The sequence below is a fragment of the Rhamphochromis sp. 'chilingali' genome (assembly GCF_963969265.1).
Source record: "Rhamphochromis sp. 'chilingali' genome assembly, chromosome: 19".
Classification (NCBI taxonomy): domain Eukaryota; kingdom Metazoa; phylum Chordata; class Actinopteri; order Cichliformes; family Cichlidae; genus Rhamphochromis; species Rhamphochromis sp. 'chilingali'.
The window spans coordinates 24,193,913-24,217,913 of NC_137946.1; the positions used below are offsets into that span (position 1 = coordinate 24,193,913).

Here is a 24,001-nt window from a genome sequence, read left to right on the forward strand (position 1 = left end):
CTGACATTGTGAGCAGAAGAGTATTTTTATTCTCTTTTTTTTTTTGCTTTTTCCTGCAGCCTTTCTCCTGTTCATACAAAGCCTAACCTTCTTACTCCTAAACCTTAATCCAGTGAGCACGGTTCTCTTTTTCTGCGGTAGCTGTAAAATCACTTAACAGCTATGGTCTTTATACAGAGGCCAGTCCCAAACCAAATCATAACCGTCCTGTTAAGTGTTGCGCTTACAAAATTGCATGTTGGCGAGTGTTGTCTTTCAGTATGTAGTAACACAAGAATCCAGAACCAAGACTGATGTAGCCTCAGCCACACGGCAAAATAAAGGCAACATTCACCCACAAACAGCACATTTAAGTCTGTTTATAATAATAAATAACATATACAGTACATAATGTGCTTGCAAAGTCAGACTGTTCTATAGTACCTCACATCTGAGCCCGAATATGGACAAGTTAGACTAACATGTTCTTTGTTTTTTTTTAACCATTGTAGTGTTTGTCTGTCAGATCCTGACAGACAAATTCATTCTCCTCATTTAAACCATTGCAAATATAAGAAGCAGTGGGCAGCTGTTGTTCAGTACCTGGAGACCAACTCCAGTCAGTGCCTATCACTGGATTACATCTGGGCATAATGACAGGAGAGTTAACCAAGCATGTTTTGATGGCAGGGAAAAGTTCCCCAAGGAAACCTGCAGAAGCCTCAAGTTCCATATGCTTACACATTTGTGACAGCTAATATACTGTAAATGTCCCAAAGCTGCTATGACCCTGGCATGGACATGTCAGCATAGTCTTTTGGTTATTATGTAAGGATCCAGGAAGTTGACAATGAGTCAAAAATCAAAAGGCTTAATCTGAAGTTTTTAGTTTATATTATTTTGTTGATCAGGTGCAAAGCAAACATACTTCTCCTTCTTTATTGCAAGTGTTACATTATTTTGGGGGCATTTGAGTTATGGTGAAAATCTGACACTGTTTATTCTTTCCCAGAGGCTTTGAGAATGCAGACTTGCATATTGTGAAATCATGGATTTCCATGATTCACCTCACGGTCAACTCTCAATTCTGGCACCAGTTGACAGCGTTTTAAGTTCCAGTTCTGGCCAGATAGATGGATTCTGTGCCTGGGAATTTGTTTTTTGCATCAAGTGATGTTGGGAGACAGAACCTCACGGCAAAATGGCATTCCACAACAGAGTGCCAACTTGGCATAGCCCGAAGTGAGTGAGACTTACAGACCAGGGGGTGTTCATCATTCATTTTGAAAAGAACCAGGATGTCTACAGGGCTGTGTGGTGGCCATCTGTCTGCCTGTGCATAGGTCTTTTTGACAACCTATTTGGGCTTCATGTTTATTATCTAAAAAACAAATCAATCGAAGGGATCATTCTTCCTGGCAGGAGACAGTTTTCTGAAGGGTGTCTATTTCCCTTTTTAACTCATGATTCTTTTGCAACCAGCCCTGATAGATACAACCAAGTGACCTCATTCAAGTGCTTGCCCATGGGTGTTAAAGCAATCATCTCCAATTTGTTGTAAATGGCTAGATGAACAATTGCTAGGTTTAAATATAAAGTGTAGACAGAAAATGGCAGGCAGGTGTAGGATGGTGGTTAGTGTACCACTAACTGTTATAGTAACTGTACAACAAAGAACAGATTCTCACAGTTTGGATGTCAACATTCCATTAATGGCTTTTATCGGTTGTTATCAGGCCTACATATTGTCAATAGCTTCCTCTACCTTTGAGTATACTCATTCATTTTAATCAATAAAAACCTGAAATCTAGATTATATAGATGTATAGCAGCAGTGTAGATAAGTACATATAAAATAAGGTCATCCATGGTCATCCTATGCACATGCATCAGTCCTTTATGCTCTTATACTTATCTGCAGAGTGATATGTATATAATGAGTTAACCGCATCAGCAAGTCATAGTGCAGGAGATAGAAAGTGACAATAAAATAAATGTTTTACAGGATTTAAAATCTGTTCAGATTTACAACAAACATGCTTTTTTTTTATCATTCGACTGTGTGGCTCGCTTCATTTTTCTTTACAACCTTGATTTGATTTAAGGTTGATACGATTGATTTACTGTTCATCACTGCAAGTTTTTTTCTAGCTTGACAGACAGTGAAGGTAATGGCCTCAGTGGGACGCAGTACAGTACATTAGTGCATTGATGTGTATGTGCGTGCAGAATGCACGGGATATTTACCATGGCGCGAGGTTCCTGGGAGGAGGTACGTGACACGCTGACTGTATCCCCGCTGCTTCGCCTGCTGCTCTTGTGCCCTTCAGCGAGCCAGCACCCCGAGGTTCCCAGCAGAGCGGCCACAGCCACAGCCCAAACACCCATGCTGCCCATGAGTGTTTCTCTGTGTGAAAAGCAAAAGTACAATGCACACATAGTTCTTAGACTCTTTCTGTTGTTCTGCAAACTGCAGTTACAAGAAATAAGTGCAGCACAGTTTAATAGTTCTCTTAACAAGTGTCTGTATTTATCAGGAACGTGACAGTTGACATGTCTAGTATGCAGTTGAAAACTGTGAAAATGAGACATAACCTCTTTAACATGTTCTTTAATCAGCGTGAATAAATAAACAATGTCAAAACTGTGCTGTTTATTACGTAGCTTTGACTGCAAATCTTCACACCTTACCTGTGATTTTAATCTGTCATAATCCAATTTGTATGCAAATAATTTTTGATTACTTTATTTACTTGATAATATATCAGTTTGTTTGTCCCAGAGGAGATAAAGACACATGAGTTGAACTCACGGTACCAATTATGCAGCTTTCCTCTCTGTGCAAAAAGCACAAAGACAGAAAAAAAATATGTGAGCCCTAATTCTTACTTTTTATTTGAATAACTCTGTCTTTATTGAGTGTTTATCTGATATTGCAGTGCTTCCAAAATGTTTACAGATGTCTGATAATAGATTTAGTACATGCAGAGACAAATACCTGAAATTATGTTAATGTATGCTCACAGACCAAGTGGAACAAGTATTATACTCGCCATGCACGCACACACATCACACAGCATAATGCTGCTATGTACACATCAAAGACCACACTGATGGGAATAATTATGTGTATTACAAAGTACATAAAAAATCTTTTGATGTCAACAAAGAGAAAACCCTCTGAAGTAAGAAATGGTGGAGTGGTGTGGGAGCTTAAAATAAAAATTCAGAAGATCGGTTTCACTGCTGTGACATGCGCACACTCACATACATACTGACAAATTCAAACATAACGGCCTCAAATGTCTTTCAAATAATGAGTAGTTCCTTTTGTTAATCATCTAAAAATGACAAAAATTTGAATTGAATAATTTAAACATTTAACTATGTTTGAAATTATGCCTCTTCTTTAGCCCTGATTGCAAAAGTAAGTGAACTAAAGAGCATTTCAGGTCAAATTAAATCACTCAGTATTCTACAGATGAGGGGAAAATATTATAGCAATTGGCTTAAAGTGAACCCCAGACTCAATAAACAACACTAATCGTCAACACAGTCACAATAGAATATAATGCAGGCTTTATAAAGACTTTCTGTCTGCTTTTTTATCTCATCAATGAGTATTTATTGCAAAGATATTGTACTGAGTTTATCTTGCACTGCACTGATGTTTTTAGTATTGTGCCAGCCTCCTGTAGCGTTTGCCCTGAGGGGAAATATTGACTTCTCATCGGATCTTATCAGCTGATGTGTGTCTTTATAGTTCCACTGTGCGACATGGCAGTTTGTTACGTGTGTAATTGTGCTTTTAGGTAATAGGTTTATTGTTTTTATTGTGGACTTATGCTTTAGAATATGGCTTTATTGTATGTTTTACTGCTGAACCAGCGTGAAAACAAATTTCCCTTAGGGGGCCATAAAGTTTGCAGTTGTACTGTAACAAGGGCACAAAAACCCATGATGCATCTCAAGCAGTACAATAGTTTATGGTGTCAAATGTCTGCAGTGATGCTTGACTTGAATGCAGAATTTTAGAAGAGAGTCGTGATTCACCTTGACCTGTTATGCCCTGGAGATGGTGGCTGAAAGTTTATCCAAGCTAACTTTTACTTTTTAAAGTAATAATTTTATGGCCATTTAATTTTTGCTTTCTTTTCTTTTTTTTCTTTTTTTTACTATTTGCAAGCAGCAAAACAAAGTGTACACAAAACGGTTAATGTATTATATAATGAAACTGATTAGAGGGGTGTGCTATAAGTCGAGACTGATGGGTCTTTCTTTGCACCAATAAGAGTGACTTGTGTCTTTAAATAAGTTAATGAAAGGAAGGTTATGAGGAAAAAAATAACACACTGATAAAATGGGTCTGCAGAATTACAGGACCTGTAACATCAGATAATTAATCTTCCAGGGCTTGACATTGTCGCTATGGGTTATGCTTTTCACATTCATTTGATCCCTTGATAATATAAAAATTGATTAATAGAGCTTTAAGGAAATATACTTGCAAAGTGCACTTTAAGTAACAGCATAGTTTATTCAAAAATAACTTACTCTGATGTATTGCAAAGATAGATATCATTTTTTTAAAAACAGACTGTAGACATGCAGTAAGAAAATGTAAAAATGAGAATTTACTGGGAATTACAGAATGCACAGCAAAAGGAAAGCAGGAACCAAAGCAAGAGTCCAACAGTGATGAGGCAAAATAAAAAGAATGTAAAAGAAGATTATGAAGACACCAAATACTCTCAGAACAACTGGGAGAACTCAAATAAGCTCAAAGAAGGAGAGTCAATTGACAACACAGTAACTGACATGGGAGACACATGAGGAGGTAATGGGAAACAGGTGGAAACAATCACTGAAACAAGACATAGACAGGTAGTAAAACCGGCTAAGACACACAAGACATGTAACTACCAATATATAACAGCAAGAAGAAAACCTGCATAACTTCAATAAAACACTAAAACCACCAGCACATCATGATATATTTAATTTGCCGCATAACAACAATATGTTGTTTATTTCATTATCGCTTTCAATGGCTGGAGCTTGAAGAATTTATACATTGTGAAATATGTTGCAAATGTTGGGGTTTTGTGATTACTTTGCCGCAGTTTCTTATGTGACAGTTGAGTAAAGATACTCTGTTACTTTTCACTGCCTCATAGACACAAAATCACACAAGTCCTGTCAGTGTAAACAACTCATGAAGGGACCATCAACATTATTCAGCTAGCTAGCCGGGGGCTAATGGGCCCACATGGATGAGAGCTCACCCTTGTGAAATTAAACACCAAATGAGATCTGCCAGTCACTGTCTTAATGTGCTGCCTTTCCCCCTGGCATTGGCCCACACACAGCTACACACATTCATACATGAGCACACACGGGCACATACACACAAATGCAAACAGAGCCCCGGTCTCATGGACTGAATGGTCCATTTTGAAATTCATCAGGAGGGAGAAACTCTGTGCGGAAGCTATTATTTGACCAGAATATTAAAAAGCTTAGAGGAACACATTCTTTAGAGTCGCTGCAGCCTTTGGCAGCTTTGCACAGATCAGACTGGTTTACTGAGGGACTTGCAACAAAAACAGACCTAAGGTGCTGAAAGTTAAATGCATCTATTCACATCTCAGCTGTAGTGTTTCCCCATCTCATTGTTCCTGTTTCCTTTTGTGGATTTCCTAAACTTATGTGACAGAGGGATATTGTTTATAGCACAAAGAGTCTCGCAGACCTACCTGTTGCTGTGGTTTCTACAATTAAAACTGCTTTACTTTCTGGACATTTAATAATAATCTTTTTCATCACAGTCAAGATCAAGTCTACAAACAAGTGGCTCTTTTACTTTACTACTTGCTTTAGAAAGTAAGACCTATTCTTGAAATCATGAAAACATAATTATTTGATTGCATCTTGGTTCCAGTCTTCATCAACAACACCTGTGGTCAGGTAGTTAATGCCTTCTTCGTGATGCTGCTATAATGCGTTTAGTTTAATAACGTTTATGAAGCTAAAATGAATGCACATTTAAACATAAGCAAAGTATATTACTTGTAAGTATACACTGTAAAAACGATAACTAGCAATTGTTGATTTCACTAAAGTTTTTAAATTAAACTGACTTAGAAATAAAACTTTCCATTTACAACCTAAAAAAGCTTGTCTACCCAACAAATTTCTTTCATTGTTGTCCTAACTAAGATTTTCTAGACAGCATAACAAAGATTATCAACTTTTGAGCAGAGTTTCTGAGTCAAGTTGGGAACCAGTGGGAAACCCCGTAGATGACTGGCACATGTGGTCTGAACAAGTTTGAACTAAACCAAACGGACTTTCAACTGAGCTTGAGCAGACCTGAGCTGTGTGATAGTGGTTTACCATGTGTTCTAGACTAAAAACCTCCTAAGAAAATTTGAACCATCGTGGCTAGATTTGGATGTAAAATGCAATTTTTCGACCATTGAGGATTTTCACTTCTGCAGTTTTGGACAGGTGCTGGAGCTGCCGACCATTTACCCTAGCAGGTAAGCTAACTACATGTGTTATTAAGATTTTCTACAAGCGCCTAGGCTGCATCCTCCTGAGGACCCGGGAGGATGGAACTAGTAAAACACTGAAAAAGGCCAACTATAGCATTTTTAAGTTATCTAAGTGACTTAATTGACCCCCCCCTTGGCTAGCTATCGAGCTGGTGGGTAACAGACGTCTCCGAAAGCGTCGGAGCACTTTTGCAAATATATGTTGTCTTAATAAACTGAACAGATATTAGCAATTTACACAGCTACATTAACGCCTGAAAATATCTTAAAAGTTTATTTTGTGACCCAGAAAGAGTAATATTAAAACTAATTCCACAGATAGAATTTGCACATGCGCAATAAGGATCGGGGAGTCCGATCCGTAACTTTTTTCTCTCGTTTTTTTTCTACATTATATTGAAATGTTTCAATATTGCAAACATTTTAAGAGATGCTTATTATAAGGAGGACGTATTTCTCGGACGCATTTAGAGGAGTCCACTATGAATTTGGGCAGCCTTCGTCGCGCCGCTGTGTCGTAATCGGGCTACAAGCAGCCTCTGAAGGTTTTAGCTCAGAGAAAGACTTCAGTAGATTCATTGCTGGACATCTCTATAATGACTTTACTGTGAAATGGGAAAATGTTGTATTTTGTTTCTTTCGAAGGCAAAAACAAGAAGATGTTTACTTTATAATAAACTTATTAGTTATCTTAGCTAAATTTTATTTTCACAAATGCAAATACAGTAACAAAAAACCTAATTTTAAACATTACTATAATGATGTTTTATGTTACATAAAATTGATTAGTGGATCACTTAACAAAAAGGCTATGAAAACTATTACCATTTGTAGTAATTACAAATTATTTGAATGTATGTAATTCTTTGTATTACACCCCCTGGCATATGTTAATTTTGTTCTGATTGTATACATGTTCTGTATACTGTTTCTTAATAAAGTTTAATATTTAAAAAAAAAAAAAGGTTTTAGCTCAGAGTAGTGGCCAGCGCAAAAAGTAATGTTTAATGTTAAACACTCTGAAATTCAGACAGACATCACTAAATGACGGTATCTCACACTGGCTTTTTACAGCACTTCTGCCATGGTAAAACTTATTAGCTTATTACCCGTTTTGTAACCAGTTTCAATGTTATCTTTGCATGAAAACGTTATGTTAACCTTGACAACAAACTGGGCCAAGCACGCGTTGTCATGGAGACTCTTTCATGGGTCGGTGTAGGATATGTGCGCCAATTATATGACAGTGATATAAGTAACTTGCATATTGTCTAATATTTGTCTAATATTGTTTTTTCACTTTTTCAATAGTCACCGTTTATCCGGTGCAGCACTGTTACTTTAAAGTAATGTTTAAAGCTGACTTGACAGTTTGTCAGCTGGTGTAAGATTGCCTAATGTACTGTAAGTTAATTGTCACACGCAAATTAAAGTTGTACTTCATGCTCTGTATTATAAGATTGCTACATTTTCAGAGCTTTTTACATAGTGGGGAAGGAGACAATATTAAAGGAATGATTGTGTGTTGCTGATGTATACTGTGTTACAGATAGTATTAATTTTTCTATAGTTATTGCATTTTTTTATCATAGTAACAAAAAAATGTTTGAATTCAAGCTTGCATTTATGTTACATGTCATGTATGTTATCAATCATATACTTGATATAGTAGACAAGTGGTCATATGTAAGTTAATATGATTCCTTACATATTTTTTTCATGATGTCTCTGGTTTTGGCTTGTTGATGCATTCAGCTCCTGCATCTATGGATTCCTTCTGTGTGTTAGATATGGATGTTTTATCCCATTGCAAAAGTGCTTTTGGCAAAATTGACTATGTCTCTTGTGTTTCAGGGGTGGAGTTCATGCAGTGCCGATTTTGCAAATTCACAAGCTCCAGTCAAGAGACTCTTTTGAAACATTTCCGCCTTCATCACGGACAAGGTGCACATTGGCCATGCATTCACACAGACTGTGTATGTGTATTTAAAACACCTGGAGCATTACGATCACACCTCTCAAGGTCACACTCAATAGTAAAAATCCACAAAAATTCCACATTTCAGTGTGAACATAATATATATTTGCATATTGATACTGTTTTTTGTGGAGGGTGTTTCTATTCCTGTGCAAAATGTGTATTCATGAGAGATTTTTGAAGTAGGTTTTGCGGTTGATAACACAGTCAGGCATATAACATGGTGCAGACTGTACAAGGCAGCTACCCAGAAATTTTCTGTGCTGAATAAATGGCAATATTTTGGTTATTGTCTTGTTTAGATATCTGAAGAATTTCATCGGATCACAAGCAAAGACCTCCTGGGGACGTTCAATGCATCCCTGGACAAATTTGTGCCTGGCCTGCTGAAACTATACCGGTCTAAGAAGGGAGCTCTTGGTGAGGAGATGGAAGACATCTTGGATAAACTTGATGAACAGGTAAGTGCTCCTTTACCTGACATTTTTAGAAGAGAGTATACCTTTGTCATAACAGAAAAAAATGTTGGCTTCAGCCAAAACACATCAATGGAAATGAATGTCATCAGTCATTACTTTGTTTTTATTTGGCGGTATTTTATTTAATTTGTAAAAAGAAAGTAAAATTGTTAAAATGGTGTTTTGTTTTTTTAAGTTTTACATGTTGCTGGGCCTGATCTGTATTTTATTTTCATTACTATAAGAGTTCTGATTTTGCATTGTGTGTAGGTACACCACGTTACTATACTAATTTAAATGTCTGTTTTCCACTGAATACTCTTTAGACATCTGACATTGTGTCCCACCAAAAGACAGCAGCACTGAGAGGCCTGCCCATTTTCCTCGGAGAGGATGCAACACAGGTTTTCCTGAAGTGCTTAGTAAGTACAAAAAAGTAATGCAAGAAAAACTAGTTGCTATGAGATGTTTTTAAAAGATGATTTAATCCAAAATGGAAATGTACACTTCCTCAGTGCAGTCCAGATAATTTTATGGTGAGGATTGCAGTTGTCATAACTCTCGCTGCTTTTTTTTCTGCTGAGGAGCACCTGGGCATTGTTAGCGGGTGTTCAACAGCAGAAAATATTTTTGTACAAAACTCATCACAAGGTTGGTTGGTGAAAGATATTGTGCCGTTAATTAAAGGAAAATAAGCTTTTTCTTTTTAAAACCTCCATGAGTCAAATGAGCATCATGGTATAGAGGTTAAAGTTAAGATCTTTAGAAATGTATTTTGTCTTTAATTTTTCTTAGCTTTCAATAATTCATATTTTACTTTTCTTCTCTTCAGGACACTGACATTTTGGAACCAGTGTTGAACGGTGCATCAGTTGCCATCCTCACCATCCTGCAAGATGACGATGCCGATACGTCTGTGCGAGAACAGGCTGTTGTGTTGGAAGGGGACATCGTGCTACATAACATTCCAGACCTCTCTACTGCCTTGGCATACCTCTTTGGCCTTCTGTATGCCCTCAACATTGATTATCCAAAGCAGATGAGTTTACCTTTGAAGCAATTCAGGGCATCTTTTTTGAACTCGGTGGCTCTCGATGCTCACAGCGCACAAGGTCTCTAAAAACAAAGCTTTTGCTGTGACTGTTAACGGGGAAGCCAGACATGAGTTTAACTTGTTCTTAAACATGTTCAAGTGCATTGTAGAGTCATGTAAAAAACAAAACAAAACCCAGTAGTTCAACCCCTTTCCCTCTATATAATCGTTCATTTTACCTGATAGTTCACTGTTCATTGATGGTAACATTTCTAATAACTTTTGACTTCTGTAGTTCATCATAGTGAGCCCATGTAAAATGTCAATGTCTGGGTACAAAGGCAATTGTTTGTTGCACTACCCTATTTAGTGTGCAATAGTTAAGTTAAGCTTTTACAGGACAGTCAGGGTGTGAACGTGAATGACTAAGCTGCTGGACACTTTTCTTTTTTTCTGGACTCTGGAATTTTAATGTCTCTGCTGGGGTGCTCAAAGCACCCTAAAGAAACTGGCAACACGTTTTTTTCTGTTTGTTTGCTTTTTTACAGAAATTCACCCCACTGCCCATGACCTTCTGAAATATACTGAAAGCACTGTTGAAAAAAATAAATACGTTTTTACATAACATTCAGTTGTGCTTTGTTTTATTCTATATCTGTTTGAGTGTTTTTTCAAGTACGATAACAGCATACATTTTTCTTTATTAATATTGGTAAATTTTCAACTCACTGGAGTAAGAATTGTATGATTATTCAACAAGAATATCTGTGTTTGGTGAATTTAGGAATACATGGCCTTGGAGGGAATGATTGTATGTTAATTCAACAGGAATATCTTTGTTTGGTGAAGGCAGAAATACATGGCATTGAAACCAGAATTTCTTTGTTAGACTTACAGGATTATCCTAATTAGGTGAACAAGTAGATCCAAGTTGGCAGAACATGAAAATATTAGTTAAGTCAACTACAGTTGGCAGAAGTTGAGAAAACTCAAAAATCTCTTGCATCATGTTGCCTTGAAATTTTAAGTTTTCTCAACTTTTTCTTTTTTACAGTGTATGACTTTTGTGTAGTAAAGGTCCAGCTGCCAGCTACCACAGTTTGAAATGAGACACAAGGAGAAAAGCACCAGCTTATGTGCCTTTAAGGTGTAGCCAGTTCAACAAGTCAGGAACTCAAATTTTAAGGCCAAATATTCATTTTCACCCAAAGCTTTAAAATGTTTGAGAGGCAGCAAAGATTTTTTTTAATGTATGTGTGGACGCCCAAACACAAGCTTACAGTATGAAAGGCTCAGTACTCCGGGGTCATGAAGACAGTGAATCATTGATGAAATGCCGTGCCATAAAATTTAAAAAAATAATATTTTGGTCTTGTTCGGTAGGTTTTACTACAATTTTGCAAGTGACTAAATACAACACTTCAAGCTCAGAACTCACTTGTTTAACAACTTAAATACGGAAAAAATCTCATGTAAATGATAAAAAAACATACATAAAAAATATCAAACTTTTGATTTTTGAACTCACTCTACTTATATCGGACAAGAAGGATCTCCATCCAGCAGTTTTTCTTTCAGTGATATTGAGAGATGATGTCTATTTATTTGAATATAAACACTTAAGTAATCTTAAAGCTGTTCTCTTGTCAAGAACAGACATCAAAAGATTATAACTTTGAAATTGAGCTGGGTCCAAATTTTGTTGCAAAATGACTGTTTTTTAGTCTTCTAAAAATATAACAGAAAAGCACTTCTCTCTCTGTCTCTGTGTAAGAAAATACAAAAACATTTACTCCTAGGAGCACAACTAAACTGTCAGGCTGGGCCTAATGGTGATATTTTCAGCAATATCGTGTATAAATCTTTGAGAGCATAATGTTCTATCAGACTGGTTCTGAATCATGCATCTTGTTTCTTTTGTGTCATTTATAGCTTTTTTCGGTGGATCAAATTATCTATTGACTAAATGCATCATAACCTATTTATGTATTTGGAATTTGGCCAGACAAAGAAAAAAGTAATAATTCAGTCAGTTAAACTCATCATAGTTATCTGTGTTGACAGAAAAAGAAATGTTTATAAGAATAAGATGTGGTTCATTCTTACTAGATTTTTGAAAATTGTTGTTTAACAGCAGTTCATATTTCAATGTGCGTTACTATGTTTAATTTTACTCCCACTAATAATTTTGAGCACGAATATTGGCAACCAGTCACATTGGCTGTATGTTCCTACCCACTTAGCCAGTAAAATCAAATTCACTCGTATCCATTTGACATTGTAAACTATAAAAAAATATGTGTATTGACAAAAATGAGAGTAGCTAACATGAAACCATCTTCATAACGCTGGCTTTATTGTTCGGTCATCTACAGCAGCTGTAACTGATCACATTTGAACATTCAAACACTCCTGACTTGCTGAGCACAATCAATGAGTTTGTGATTTTGAATCTATAATATTCTACAATAGCACCATCCTCCCAGAAAGATCTGCTCCATGAGCTGCAATAACAAACCCCACTTTAGTTATTATGACGGGAAAAAAGAAGCAACTCACCGTGACATTTAAACTGATTCAAAGATATAACTTAACTCTTGTGTGGCCCTTTAAAAATGCACCCCTTCCGAGCCCTGGGGACCATAAATGGTCCCGCCCCAAAAGTGCAATAAAAAGATTATATATTCATATTTTTTTCCACTTTAAATTGGTCAGTCTTTTAAAACTACTTCTCCCTGAAATATTCATATAAAGTTTTAATTATATTTTCGTTGTTTTAACCCTTTAAATCCCAGTTTTATTACATGAGCGCCGTTTTTTAGCCCCAAAAAACAAAAAACTAAATATTTTCCAAAAAAAACATTTGAAGTAATATTTCTTTGTTATTATAATTAGGCCTTTAGATGGATTAAAGATTGGCACCAACAGTCATTTCGATCGCCTTTTTTTTTTTTTTTTCAGGACCAGAAAATGGTCTCCAGGCGGCAAATGCTCCTCCTCTAGGCCGAAATAAGTGCATGTTGCCGGGGTAAGTCGCGACGATCACCGGGGCACGATCACCGGGGACTGCTTTTTCCAGCCCACACGTCCGATACCACGTGACAACAAATACGTCATTTCCTGTTGACTAAAAAAAAAAAAAATGCACCCTCTCATGGTCCTAGGGACCAAAAAATGGTCCCGCCCGATCAGCGGGCGAAGCCGCTGCTGCACGCCGGAAATGAGGCTTCATTTCCCGCAGGTCTGTCCAAGAAGCCCGCTGTTTTCCAGCAGGGATCAAATGTGGAGCAAGGGCGCCACCCGGTGGACAAATAAAAAAATTACAACTCTAAGGCTCATAGACCAAAACGAAGCGGAAACATACGTAATCACCAAGACATTAACGGTAATAATTCTGCAGTGAAAAATAGCGTTTATAATGGAAGTCAATGGGGACCAAAAATGGTCCCCAGGGCTCTAAGAGGATGTGTATTGTTAGCTTAGCCACTGAAGCTAATTTAAGGAAGTCAGACTTGAATTTTGAAATGAAATTATGCCAAACTTTTTTTTAGAGAATTTGGCTATATTCCATTCAACACAGTGCAAATGGCTTGTAACTGAAAACCTAAAGGGACCATTTATGGTCCCAGGGCCACACAGGGTTAAAACTCTTTTTTGTACTCAGTACAGTTAAATTTACAATGCTAAAGGTTTATTATGCCCCTAGAATCTGACTAAATTAGCATGACTTAAGTGGCATGTTTGTCAGGAGACCAAGACACAGCCAAATTCAGAACTGGCATGTAAATGAGCATTGTATGCAGCCCTGCAGTCTCTCTGGTGCTCTTTGTAATGGCAGCAGGGAAAGGCCCCTAGCTGAGCTCTGAGACAAATTCAAGTGATCAGACTGAGCTCTCCTTCCTGCTCTCAGTCCCAGCTCTGCACCACTCCAGGTAGGTCTGCTGTCACAGTTACAAATGACACATGCAGTTCCAGAACGACAATCATTCCCCACTCAGCGTGAGTCCTCCCTGCAAGTTGCTGAGTATTTAAAAAAGATTACAAAGAAAGGGTGGGAGGGGCACAAAAATTAACATCTGCGAATGCTGAACAGCACATGCTGTAGTTCACCACCCTCGTGTAAAATGTTTTGCATATGACGGATTGGCTTTCTTTGTGTTTCATGTCACTAAACAGCTTTAATTTTGAGATATTCTATTTATACAGTTTTAGAAATTATTAATGAAAAGAGTTATATTGGTTAACCTACTAGCCTATCCTCCAAAAGTAGAATGTTAAAAAAAAGATCGCCTGTCAATCATGTTATGAAAGCACAAATCATTTTTTCCCCCACATGATGCATGCCCCATTTTGGAACAAACCTCTCCACAGGCTGATGCTCTGAGTGCTGCCTCACTCTGAAGCTCCTCTTCTGTAAAATCTCTGCTATCATCCTGCGTCTGCCGGCCTGTCTGCCTGCACTCAGGTTTCAAACAACCCATTCTTCAGAAAGATGTCTATGTAGCATGAAATAGAGCTACCAAGAGACTCGCCTTTGCCCAAAATGTTTACATGACTCACTCGTCAAGATTTCATTCTTGTTCCTGTGCGGTTGGAAAAGATTCTGAAGAGACCAGACGTGTCAATCTGTCAGGCAGCCATGCATCAGGATCACACACGCTCTAACCTTAGTTATCTTTCAGACGCTCCAGATGAACAGGGGACACTTACTTTCAGCCTCCCCCACCCCCACCTTTTTTTATGATGATGAGAAATATGATAACTGTCAGGGTGCTCTGAGTGGTGTTTCCCAAAATGGATTCATACAGAAGCCTAGCCATGCAAAGTAAGGTCAGTCACTGACTGTGATGTAAATATGTTAGAAACACTACCCTTTGGAAGGAAGATGGGAGGTTGTCAGCACACCAGATAAAAGCTGACAGGTCGTATCCGCTCATATGATTCACAATTAAAACGAATTCTTCTCCAGTAGTCAAGGTGAAACTAATTAAGAAAGAAAGGGTCTAATTAATAGTGTAGCAGTTGGAGGCCTAAAGGGAACATTTGAACATTAAATCTTTTATTTGTTTGATAATATTCAGCTTATTTTAGCAATGATGGTGTTCCCTGCTTACAGCTGGCCCATAGGTTTTGGCTCTGTCACAAGCCCATACTGCTAAATTTACAGCTGCATCAAACTGCCTCAATTTGATCTCATTTAAATCTTTATAAAATATGCTGCCAGCTTTGAACTCTTCTACTCTTTAAAATGCATTAATATTTTTTATTTACACTTACATTGGCTCAAATGGTTGTACTCCCAGGTTTTTCTGTATCTGAGTGTAAGATTGTTAGTGATAAATTCTTCCGTTTGGGTTTCTGTTTGGGTTTGTGTTGAAAGTGTTGATTTTCAATAGTTTTGTAACAGTCTGTTTGATTTCATGTACTATTTTTGAGTGTTATTACTTAAACAATTTTTTGTTGTTGTTTTATAATTAGTTTTCCATTTTACCTGAATAAATCACAACATACGCTGAACACATTACCTGGACAAGAGCAGGTTATGTTCAGGGATTTGACTGAAATTGACTGAAAGCACCATATTTTTTTTCTTTTTTTTTTTTTTTACTAATTATCTGTATTTGCAGCATGGTTTAAGTGCAATACAGATTATCTGCAGGGCAAATACATGGTTTATGTGCAAACTATTGACCCATAACTTACCAATAATACCAGTTACCAATTAATTAAGTTGCAATAGCGCAAACTGTGCATTGCGATTTCACTGGAATTTACATGTATTCAGCCGGTGATGCATAAAATCTATAAATGTCTTTGTACTTGATTCTAATCTGCTGCTAAGTCACTTTCACACTGATGAAATTGCAGCTACTAGAACACAAAATACAGACCAAGAAAACCCATTGAATCAATAAAATGAATTTGACTTTGATCTGCTGACAAACTAAAGTGATTTCCATGTTTTTTAAGACTATTAGACTGTAACATTTAATGTTCTTTGTATCCATTTTAAAGTTTGTGTGGCTGTCACGCTAGAAAAAAAACAGGCACCAAGAGTGCACTGAGAGCTAAAATAATTAACTCAAATTCAAATGCTTATTTTGCCACAGTGTGCTAAATCCCAAGATTAATGATTTTCCGCAGCATTAAGCTCTTGTTCTTTATAGATTTTTATCATCATCTGATAATGTCTCTGATTGGAGTAGGTGGCACTAATAGGGATTATTTTTCAGGTTTTAGATATCACCCTTTGTCAATACACTTGAATCAAATGATTAGTTCATTACCAGGCCTCTGGAGAACCTAGGGTGTCTTGCATTGAAATCTGCTGCAATGACCCGGTTACTGCGTTCACCAGATATCAACACAATTTCGATCCGCTCCTCACGTGTTAACCTCTTCGACATGTCAATGGCTGTGAACAAAGAGAAACTTGTAAATAACTCATGAAAGAATAAAGTTACGTTGAAACCAAGCACACCATTGTTTTTCTTGTGACATTACAAATACGTTTGATGTGTCACATGTCCCTCTTCCTATTGAAAAAACAAAAGCTGTATCCAAGATGGCTGACTTCTAAATGGCCACCACAGTCACCACCCATCTTGAGGAGTTTGCCCCCTCACATATACTAATGTGCCACAAACAGGACATTAATATCACCAACCATTCCCATGTTATTACGGTGTATCCATATAAATGGCCCACCCTGTACAGCTAAATCCAAACCAAGCTTTCTAAGAATCAGTTGAAACTGATGAAGTATCATTTGATTGCAGCCTCTCTGACCAACCATGACATCTCTCTACCTTAACCAACGGGGTTGAATATCGCAGACAAGCCCCCCATTTGTGACAAATTGACTAGCTCAAGGTATGCAACAAAGGGTGCAAGTGGAATAAAATCTGACATTATTCGACATAATGCAACAAAAATAATAATAATGTCAAGAAAACAATTGCTGCCAGGTGGAAAGAAAAAGAAAGACTGAGCAGTTTATCTGGGCAAGCTTTTATAGTTTGAGCTGCGTCACTTGGAAACCCTACTTTGTTATCCAGTTTTCCAGGACTACCTTAGAAAAAGAAGGAGGAGTGTGACACAGTGAAAAATGATTAAAGTTTAGTTAGTTAATAACTTATTATTGCAACAATTATTATTGCAAGGTGTTATTAAACAATGTTCTTACAAGAGTGCCTGATTATGTTTCAGCTGCAGGCTGTAGCAGGTAGCGCTGCTTGTTCGATTTGGGAGATTGTATAAACCATTGAATGTGTGATAAAAGGTGAAATCTAAAAACTGGTAAAAGTTAAAAACTTAGCAATTTGTTGAAGGCAAATAAAGATGAATAAAACTCTAACACCAAGCACAAACAAGATGACACAAACACAAGCGTGGAAACAGCCAACAGCAGAGCGAATAATACGAGCAACAATAAGGATGCCATTAAAGCAATTAAAACACGTAACAAAAACATATGGCAGCGGTGATAGAAAAGTTAATATATTCATTTTGCAGAGAAACAGCACCACATGTCCCTTTTCAGATTGTGTTAAAATGCACACTCAGACAGAAAAATAATGCTTCAGCCAACCGGAAAAGGCACAGGGACCACTGAGAGAGTACGGCGCAGGTTGTCGTGCTTTAGCGCGAGATATCCTTATCAACTCAGCTTCTCTTGCATTGCCTCCAAATTAATTATTGTCTGACGCTCTCTCTTTGCTACTTTCTTTCTCTATAGAAGAGACAGAGCTTCAGGCTGTTAGGTAGTAATAAGACCATCTTGACACTGGAGAGAGAAAGAGAATGAATAGTGGCTCCTTCTTTGGCGCCATACACTATTCTCTTCCTGTCCCACTTTGCTTTTCTAATATTGACTTTTGGCTTTTTTATTAGACAAGTTTCCGTGAACAGATCTACAGCCCTTGGGTGTTAAAGCCCACATCCTGCTTGTCATGTGTGTCTGAAAGACACAAACAGAGGGAGACTTGTTGAATCCATAAATCCTTGCAGGATGTATGACATGGCTGTAAGGGCAAAAAGGATATCAGGAGGCTCTGCAGTGCCATAACTGGGTGGTCTGCTGGGCTAACAGGACTGCATCTGTTAATTATACAGCAGTAGCAAAGAGGGAGAAAAACAGGTGACAGAAAACAGTGGAAGCAGAAAAAAAGCACATCCCGTGGCAGGAATGGCACTTTAGAGGCACTTTGGTTTCTGTATGTAATTATCGCTGATTGAAGAATAACTAGAACTCATGTTGTAGTACTAGTCATCTTCATTCAATATGTTGAACCCTTTGCAGTTTTATTATTTATAACTAATCGTTAATGACGTTGATGATGCTAAACTGCAGACTCCACTGGACACGCAGAATGATTCAGTAAATGAGTTCTCTACTACAGTAAGCGAAGTAAAATTCCTAGACAGCTTGAATCATATCATTGTTGAAATGTGATATGGCAAATCAAGTTTCAGTAAAAATAAATAAATAAATAAATTCAATATGACAGTTTTAAATAGTGGCGGTGGTGGGGAGGCTTCATAAAAGGGACAGGCAGATGGCTGAATAAATTCACTGCAGAAAACATATGCTAGGTGACCTTTTTGTAACCCCTCCATGCATTTCTTCCTCTCCTCTGACTCTTTTGGTCAGTTCAATTCAAGCAGAGGAGGCGGCAATCACTATTTGCTCAGAGCTGCGCTGCTGATACTCTCAGCTCAGCTGCTGTGTTCATATGGGATGCAGCAGTAAAGGTCATTTCTAGAAGTTCAACATTAGTGATCGGAATTTCAAGTGAACCATGCTGCCCACATTTCCTGCACTCTACGGGGAGTACAGTGGACTTATCAGGTGAGTCAATGGCCACAGTAATGTGAAATAAAAATGTAGAGAATCTAATGGACCAAGTTACAACCCTACCTCAGTTTCAATGTCATTCATATTAATTCTTACTGTCATAGACCTCATTTTAATCAGTTAAAGCTCTCTGTGAGACTTCGAGCGCCCTGGTTAGACCCAGAGTTTAAAAAGTTGAATCTTGTCAGAAGCATCCAAATGTGAGTGTTTTTGCAGATGGAGCAACCCAGGAGAGTACAACTCGCCATATATAATGCATTTTTACCTTTGTTTTGAAGCATGGCTCATTACATTTCTCTGGGAAATTTGCAGACCAAAGTTTCAAAGTGTAAAGAAATGGAGGGAGTCAAGTGGGTATGGTTTACCTGAGGGGACTGCTTTGTAGCGATAATAAATCCTGCTCCTGATTAGATGAACTCTGCATGGGTTTCAGGTGATGTGATGCCAAGCATCACTGTTCACGACTGGGAAATTATAAGTGATAAGAAAATTTAATTTGCCCTAATTAAATGTTACACAAAAATGTCATCCAGGCCTCTTTAACTGTGGATTGTTTAGAGCCTGCAGTGACTGTGTTAATTAAAATGACTACTCACTGCAAAAAAGGTGCAAATAAATCAGAGAATCAGTTAATCAGTCAAACAATCAAAAAAGCAAATTAAACAATGAAATCTACAAAATGCTGTCCAATTTTAAAACACAGTTACTTATCAAACAAAAAGTAAAACTGTTTTTTTTTAACTTGGTCTGCTGCTGCCTGCTATGAGACAGTTGTACACACCTAAATAATCAAAATCTGTTGAGAAGCCAACTGACTTTTTCCCGTTTAACAGTCCCCAATCAGCATACTATCACACACCACTCAAATCTCTCATTTATATGCTGGATTTCTATTTGGAAAAGTAATTTTTAAGCACAGCTTAAAATTGTCATTTGGAGTAACAAAGCTGAGGTTTTGGTCATTTTCACAATTTAAAAGTATTTGCTGCCAACAAGGATTCCCTCTGCTGGAACTCTTTCTTTCCGCGATCAAGCTCGGAAGCTGGAAACTGCAAAAAAACCAAAAATTACTACAAATCCAGCCCTGCCGTGTGAACTTCGAGTCGGGACGCTGACTACAGTTTACATTTTGTATGCTTGTGATGCACTCTTAGAGGATGGATAAACCTTGTATACCATATAATACAAAACACCAGTAGAAGTGTGTGAAAGCTCTTGGTACACAACCATAGTAGGAGCTCTGTTGCCATTGTTGACCTCTATTGCCATGCACTGCATAATAGCACGTGTATATATGCACACATTCTGCTTTAAGCTGGTTCTGGCAGTTAGCAGGAGAGCACAGGACATAATCGTTATAGTGCAGATTCTGTGTGTGCATGTGCATATGTATACTAGTGTATCATCAGTGTCAGTACTGTAACTGCGTGAGTCATCCGACTATTAAAGCTGTCTCTGAACAACAACAACAAGCAGCCATAATCTGCTGGACACCACGCTGTAATGGCTCTCTGTTTGACAGCTAATAAGTTTCATAGCAGATTGCAAACTACAATGTGCCCGACTGCGCCACTATTCTGGCTACATCATTATTTCTCAACTTGACCTCAAGGTGAGCTGCAGAATTGCGCTGACAGAGTTCGGAGCTAACTCCCTTAATCCCCCAACTCTTGCTGTTCTAATATAACCGTGATAAGTACTGGTTACGTCCTGGTCCTCATGCCTTCTTGGTGGTATATGTTACAGCTTTAGCAGGTCTGCACGGAGTCAGCATGTATGCATTGGGACATGCTTGCTTGTATCCCTGCAAAGAATGAACAGGTTTGTGCCTAAACGATATGTGTAACAGTAAATTACAGATCGGAGCCTCTAGAGCAAACAGATCTAGCAAGAAGTATTGCTATTAATGTTCTCATTTAGGAGCAGGGGGTGGGACTGACGGTCGCTCTGAGCAATATATTTGCATGCCTTTCTGTATGAGACTACCTGCCTCAGTTTATAGTTTTATGGGTTGTTTGCCGGCATAAGAATGAAAGGCTGGGACTTTAAACCTATTTGTACACATAGCACAGTGATGAATGAGCATAATTCACCCGTTTGATGTCGGCTGCATATCTGGTTCCAAGTAGAGAGCGAATCCAACAAATCCGAAAAGAGACTGCAAAAAAAAGGAAAAGAAAAGAAACAAAAAAACGAGTGGAAGGAACTGAGAAGGGAAGCAAGTGGCGGGAGAATTTTCAGCACCGTGGAGAGCTCCGGTGCAATATACGCTATACTACGGCAGCGTGTGCGCCGACCAATCCTCATTTCCCACTCCGCTGGCCGTCACGGAGGCTTTGCTTCCACCGTGCCAACTCTCTGGTGACACTGATAGGATTTTCCCATGAGAGTGCGCCGAAGCAGCTCATTTAACGCAATCAGACAAGAAATGCTCGCCGTGTTTCAGATGCTGTGCCCTTTACACTCATATAAGAGTTTTTGCGTGCTCCATAAGACCCTGGTTGTTAATAGATAAAGTCTTGCCAGCGTCCTGAAGAAAGCAATTGGCCGACGAAAGAAGGGGGAGTGTGTGTGTGTGTGTGTGTGTGTGTGTGTGTGTGTGTGTGTGTGTGTGTGTGTGTGTGTGTGTGTGTGTGTGTGTGTGTGTTGAGGGGGTTCAGGGACCAAGAATCAGTACCATAGAGCCCAGCGATGTGAGGTGTGTGTGCGCGTCTCACAGTGTTATCATTTCAGTCCCTCTGCTGCTTGAGCAAACCTGGCGCATCCGGGCAAAGGAGTCCTCCTGGACCCATTTATCAAACATTGCCCTGTTATTTTCGTGCAGGTAGGGCCTCTGCACGGTTATGTGGGGTTACCAAAGGTGGCATGTGGTCATGTGAAATGATTAATCACAAGCCGTTTTGCGCCAGACAAAAGGCGACATAGCAGGCAGTGTAGTTAAAAACTGTCACAGATTGTCACTGACATCGCCCTGCGCTATAAAGCTGCACCTCTCACACATCTCCCCGGCTGTAAATTCTAGAGCTCTGTATTATTGATGCATTTCTCCTCAGCTGTAACTAATTCAACATTAAAGCACGCCACTGCCATCCTCTTTACAGTTTCCGTTCATTCACACTCACCCTAATGCAAATAGTGCGGATAAAGCGGTGTCACGCACCCAAAACAGCCAAACTTGTAAAAAAGAAGAAAGAAACGGCAGATAAATGCGCCTTTTAGTGAGTTGATACCCCACACCCCGCCTTAGTACATAAACCTTTCACCTTACCTGTGGTATTCCGAGGCAAACGGATTATAAAAGAAAGGAAATTCGTGCAAATATGCCACAGATTTCCTCGCAGAGACTCGTCCAGTCTGCGCTCCTTAGTTCCACTCCTCTCCTCTCCACCTCTCGACAGGGTTTAAAGGGTTCAAATTAATTATGGGCTAGTGTAATAGTAGCAGCAGCTGTGTTAGTAGCGACGGGTAGAGCGTCCCAACTCTCAGCAGCGGCTTGCCATCCTCCGGCTCCTCTGGCTGGTTTCCTCTCAGCGCTACGCTCCAGCTCTGCCCCTATTTCAACTCCTCTCACTCCGCTCTCCTCCTGACGTCAGCCGCTGCACGCCAAATGCGGTGAGGCTACATCTGCAGATCCATCGCATTGGAAAGCGACACCTGTGTGTGTCTGTGTGCATGCGTGTGCGTGTTTGCGTGCGTGCTAAGACACTCGCGAGGACCACATACCTTGCAGGGGAGAAAGACGTCGTGTGAAATATTCAAAGACTGTTTTCAGTTGTTATTCGTACTGTTTTTTTAACCAGGGGTTGGAAACAACCTTAGATGCAAGATGTCGGTAACGTTATGAAGTTCACATAGTGTACAGGTACAATAATACCCGTGATTTTTTGTATTTGTATGAAAGTACAGGACTTGAATCGGTTACCTTTTTTGATCCGTGGTGACCCTTAAGTAGATACTACCTAAAATATATCTTGTTTAAAATTTATGGTGTAAACTCAGGCGTTGAAAATGACAAAGAAAAAAATGCAAGCAACCAACATTCTTCTACTTCTTTGCACTTTTTTTTTTTTTTAATACAGTGACACATGATAGGAATGCTGGTGCTTGATAGAAGAACATGATAAAAATCAAATGTTGTCTTAAGTGTCAATGTCATCTTTTGCAAAGCTGCCTTATGGTGCCATAGCTGACAGTATAACAAACACTTGTAAGTAAAGTAATCATCATCTCTATGGTCCCCTTTACACATTTTCATGTAAGTGGAGGACTTGTTGAGATGGAAAAAAATGGAAGAATATTAAAGTGCGCGTGGCACAATAAGGTCTACATACTGTATTCTAAAAAGACACGAGAATGGTGGCACCACCATCAAAATTGCATGTGGCACTAAAACATTAATGCTCAATGTAACATTTATCAAGACAACGAAAAAAAAAGAAGGCTGGAAAAAAATAAGAATCAAAGAGAAAGAAATGAAAAGGGGGAGAGCGGGAATAGGGGGAAAGTGAAGAAAGGCGCTTTAGTCATCAAGTTGCTGTGCACAAAGAAGGAAAGAAAGAAAGAAAAATTGTAATTCACTCTATCAGATATTGTCCATAAAGCAGCCCAACTTGCAGTAACAGATGATGTCTGATAAGATGGAAAATGGCAGTGTTGCAATTGGCAGCATGACCCTAAAGTACCTTCTGCCTTTTTTCATGGTCATGAATCAAAATAATTTGAAAAGTGTTTATTTTTTGTCTTTTTTGGTGTCTCTTTGGTAACATATCTCATCAATTACGTTTTACAAATGTGTGGAAAACAAAAGGATTCATGTGTTATTCAGGGGTGTTTTAATGTTCATATGGCATTTGGGAAAAAGACTGGCAAGGAGGCACATAGAGGGAAGTCTGTTATGTGGGCCAAGTAGAGATGGAGATGCAGTCTTAGTTGAAGCAGTATTTAGCATGTGTAGCAATAAAAAGAGCACTGAAGTAACTTTTTAAATGCAAGACAAAAATTCTCAGAAAAGCAATATAATCAAATGCAAAGGCCTTAATATTGTATTATATTTTGGGAGGATGTTGCTCTGGGTTTAGAAGGTAAAGCTATTTGCCCTACAAGACATTGCTATATACTTTAAGTGTGTGGTTGTTTACT

The 24,001-nt window shown here is 38.4% G+C and overlaps 2 protein-coding genes across 4 annotated transcripts in view; one reads left to right on the forward strand and one right to left on the reverse strand.

The window, feature by feature from the left end:
• The window catches only part of fstl4 (follistatin-like 4), a 227,436-nt gene extending 205,065 nt beyond the window's left edge, over positions 1-22,371 (reverse strand). Inside the window, exons 1-2 of the mRNA XM_080867745.1 lie at positions 22,131-22,371; positions 2,227-2,386 (exon numbers count right to left, since the gene is read on the reverse strand). Coding sequence (XP_080723871.1) covers positions 2,227-2,376 — 150 coding nt within the window. The 5' untranslated portion in view covers positions 2,377-2,386; positions 22,131-22,371. The remainder of the gene's footprint in view (positions 1-2,226; positions 2,387-22,130) is intronic.
• Positions 6,077-11,045, forward strand: LOC308386864 (uncharacterized protein). 3 transcript variants are annotated; one of them, XM_080866673.1, is made up of 5 exons: positions 6,077-6,521; positions 8,391-8,559; positions 8,817-8,975; positions 9,299-9,394; positions 9,805-11,045. In XM_080866673.1, the coding sequence occupies exons 3-5, from the start codon at positions 8,943-8,945 to the stop codon at positions 10,090-10,092; spliced, it is 417 nt and encodes a 138-aa protein (XP_080722799.1). In that variant the 5' UTR covers positions 6,077-6,521; positions 8,391-8,559; positions 8,817-8,942; the 3' UTR covers positions 10,093-11,045. The 3 variants fall into 3 exon arrangements, with proteins under 3 accessions (XP_080722799.1, XP_080722797.1, XP_080722798.1); XM_080866671.1 differs by having other exon boundaries at positions 8,391-8,512; XM_080866672.1 differs by having other exon boundaries at positions 8,391-8,480.
• Positions 22,372-24,001: the final 1,630 nt, after the last annotated feature.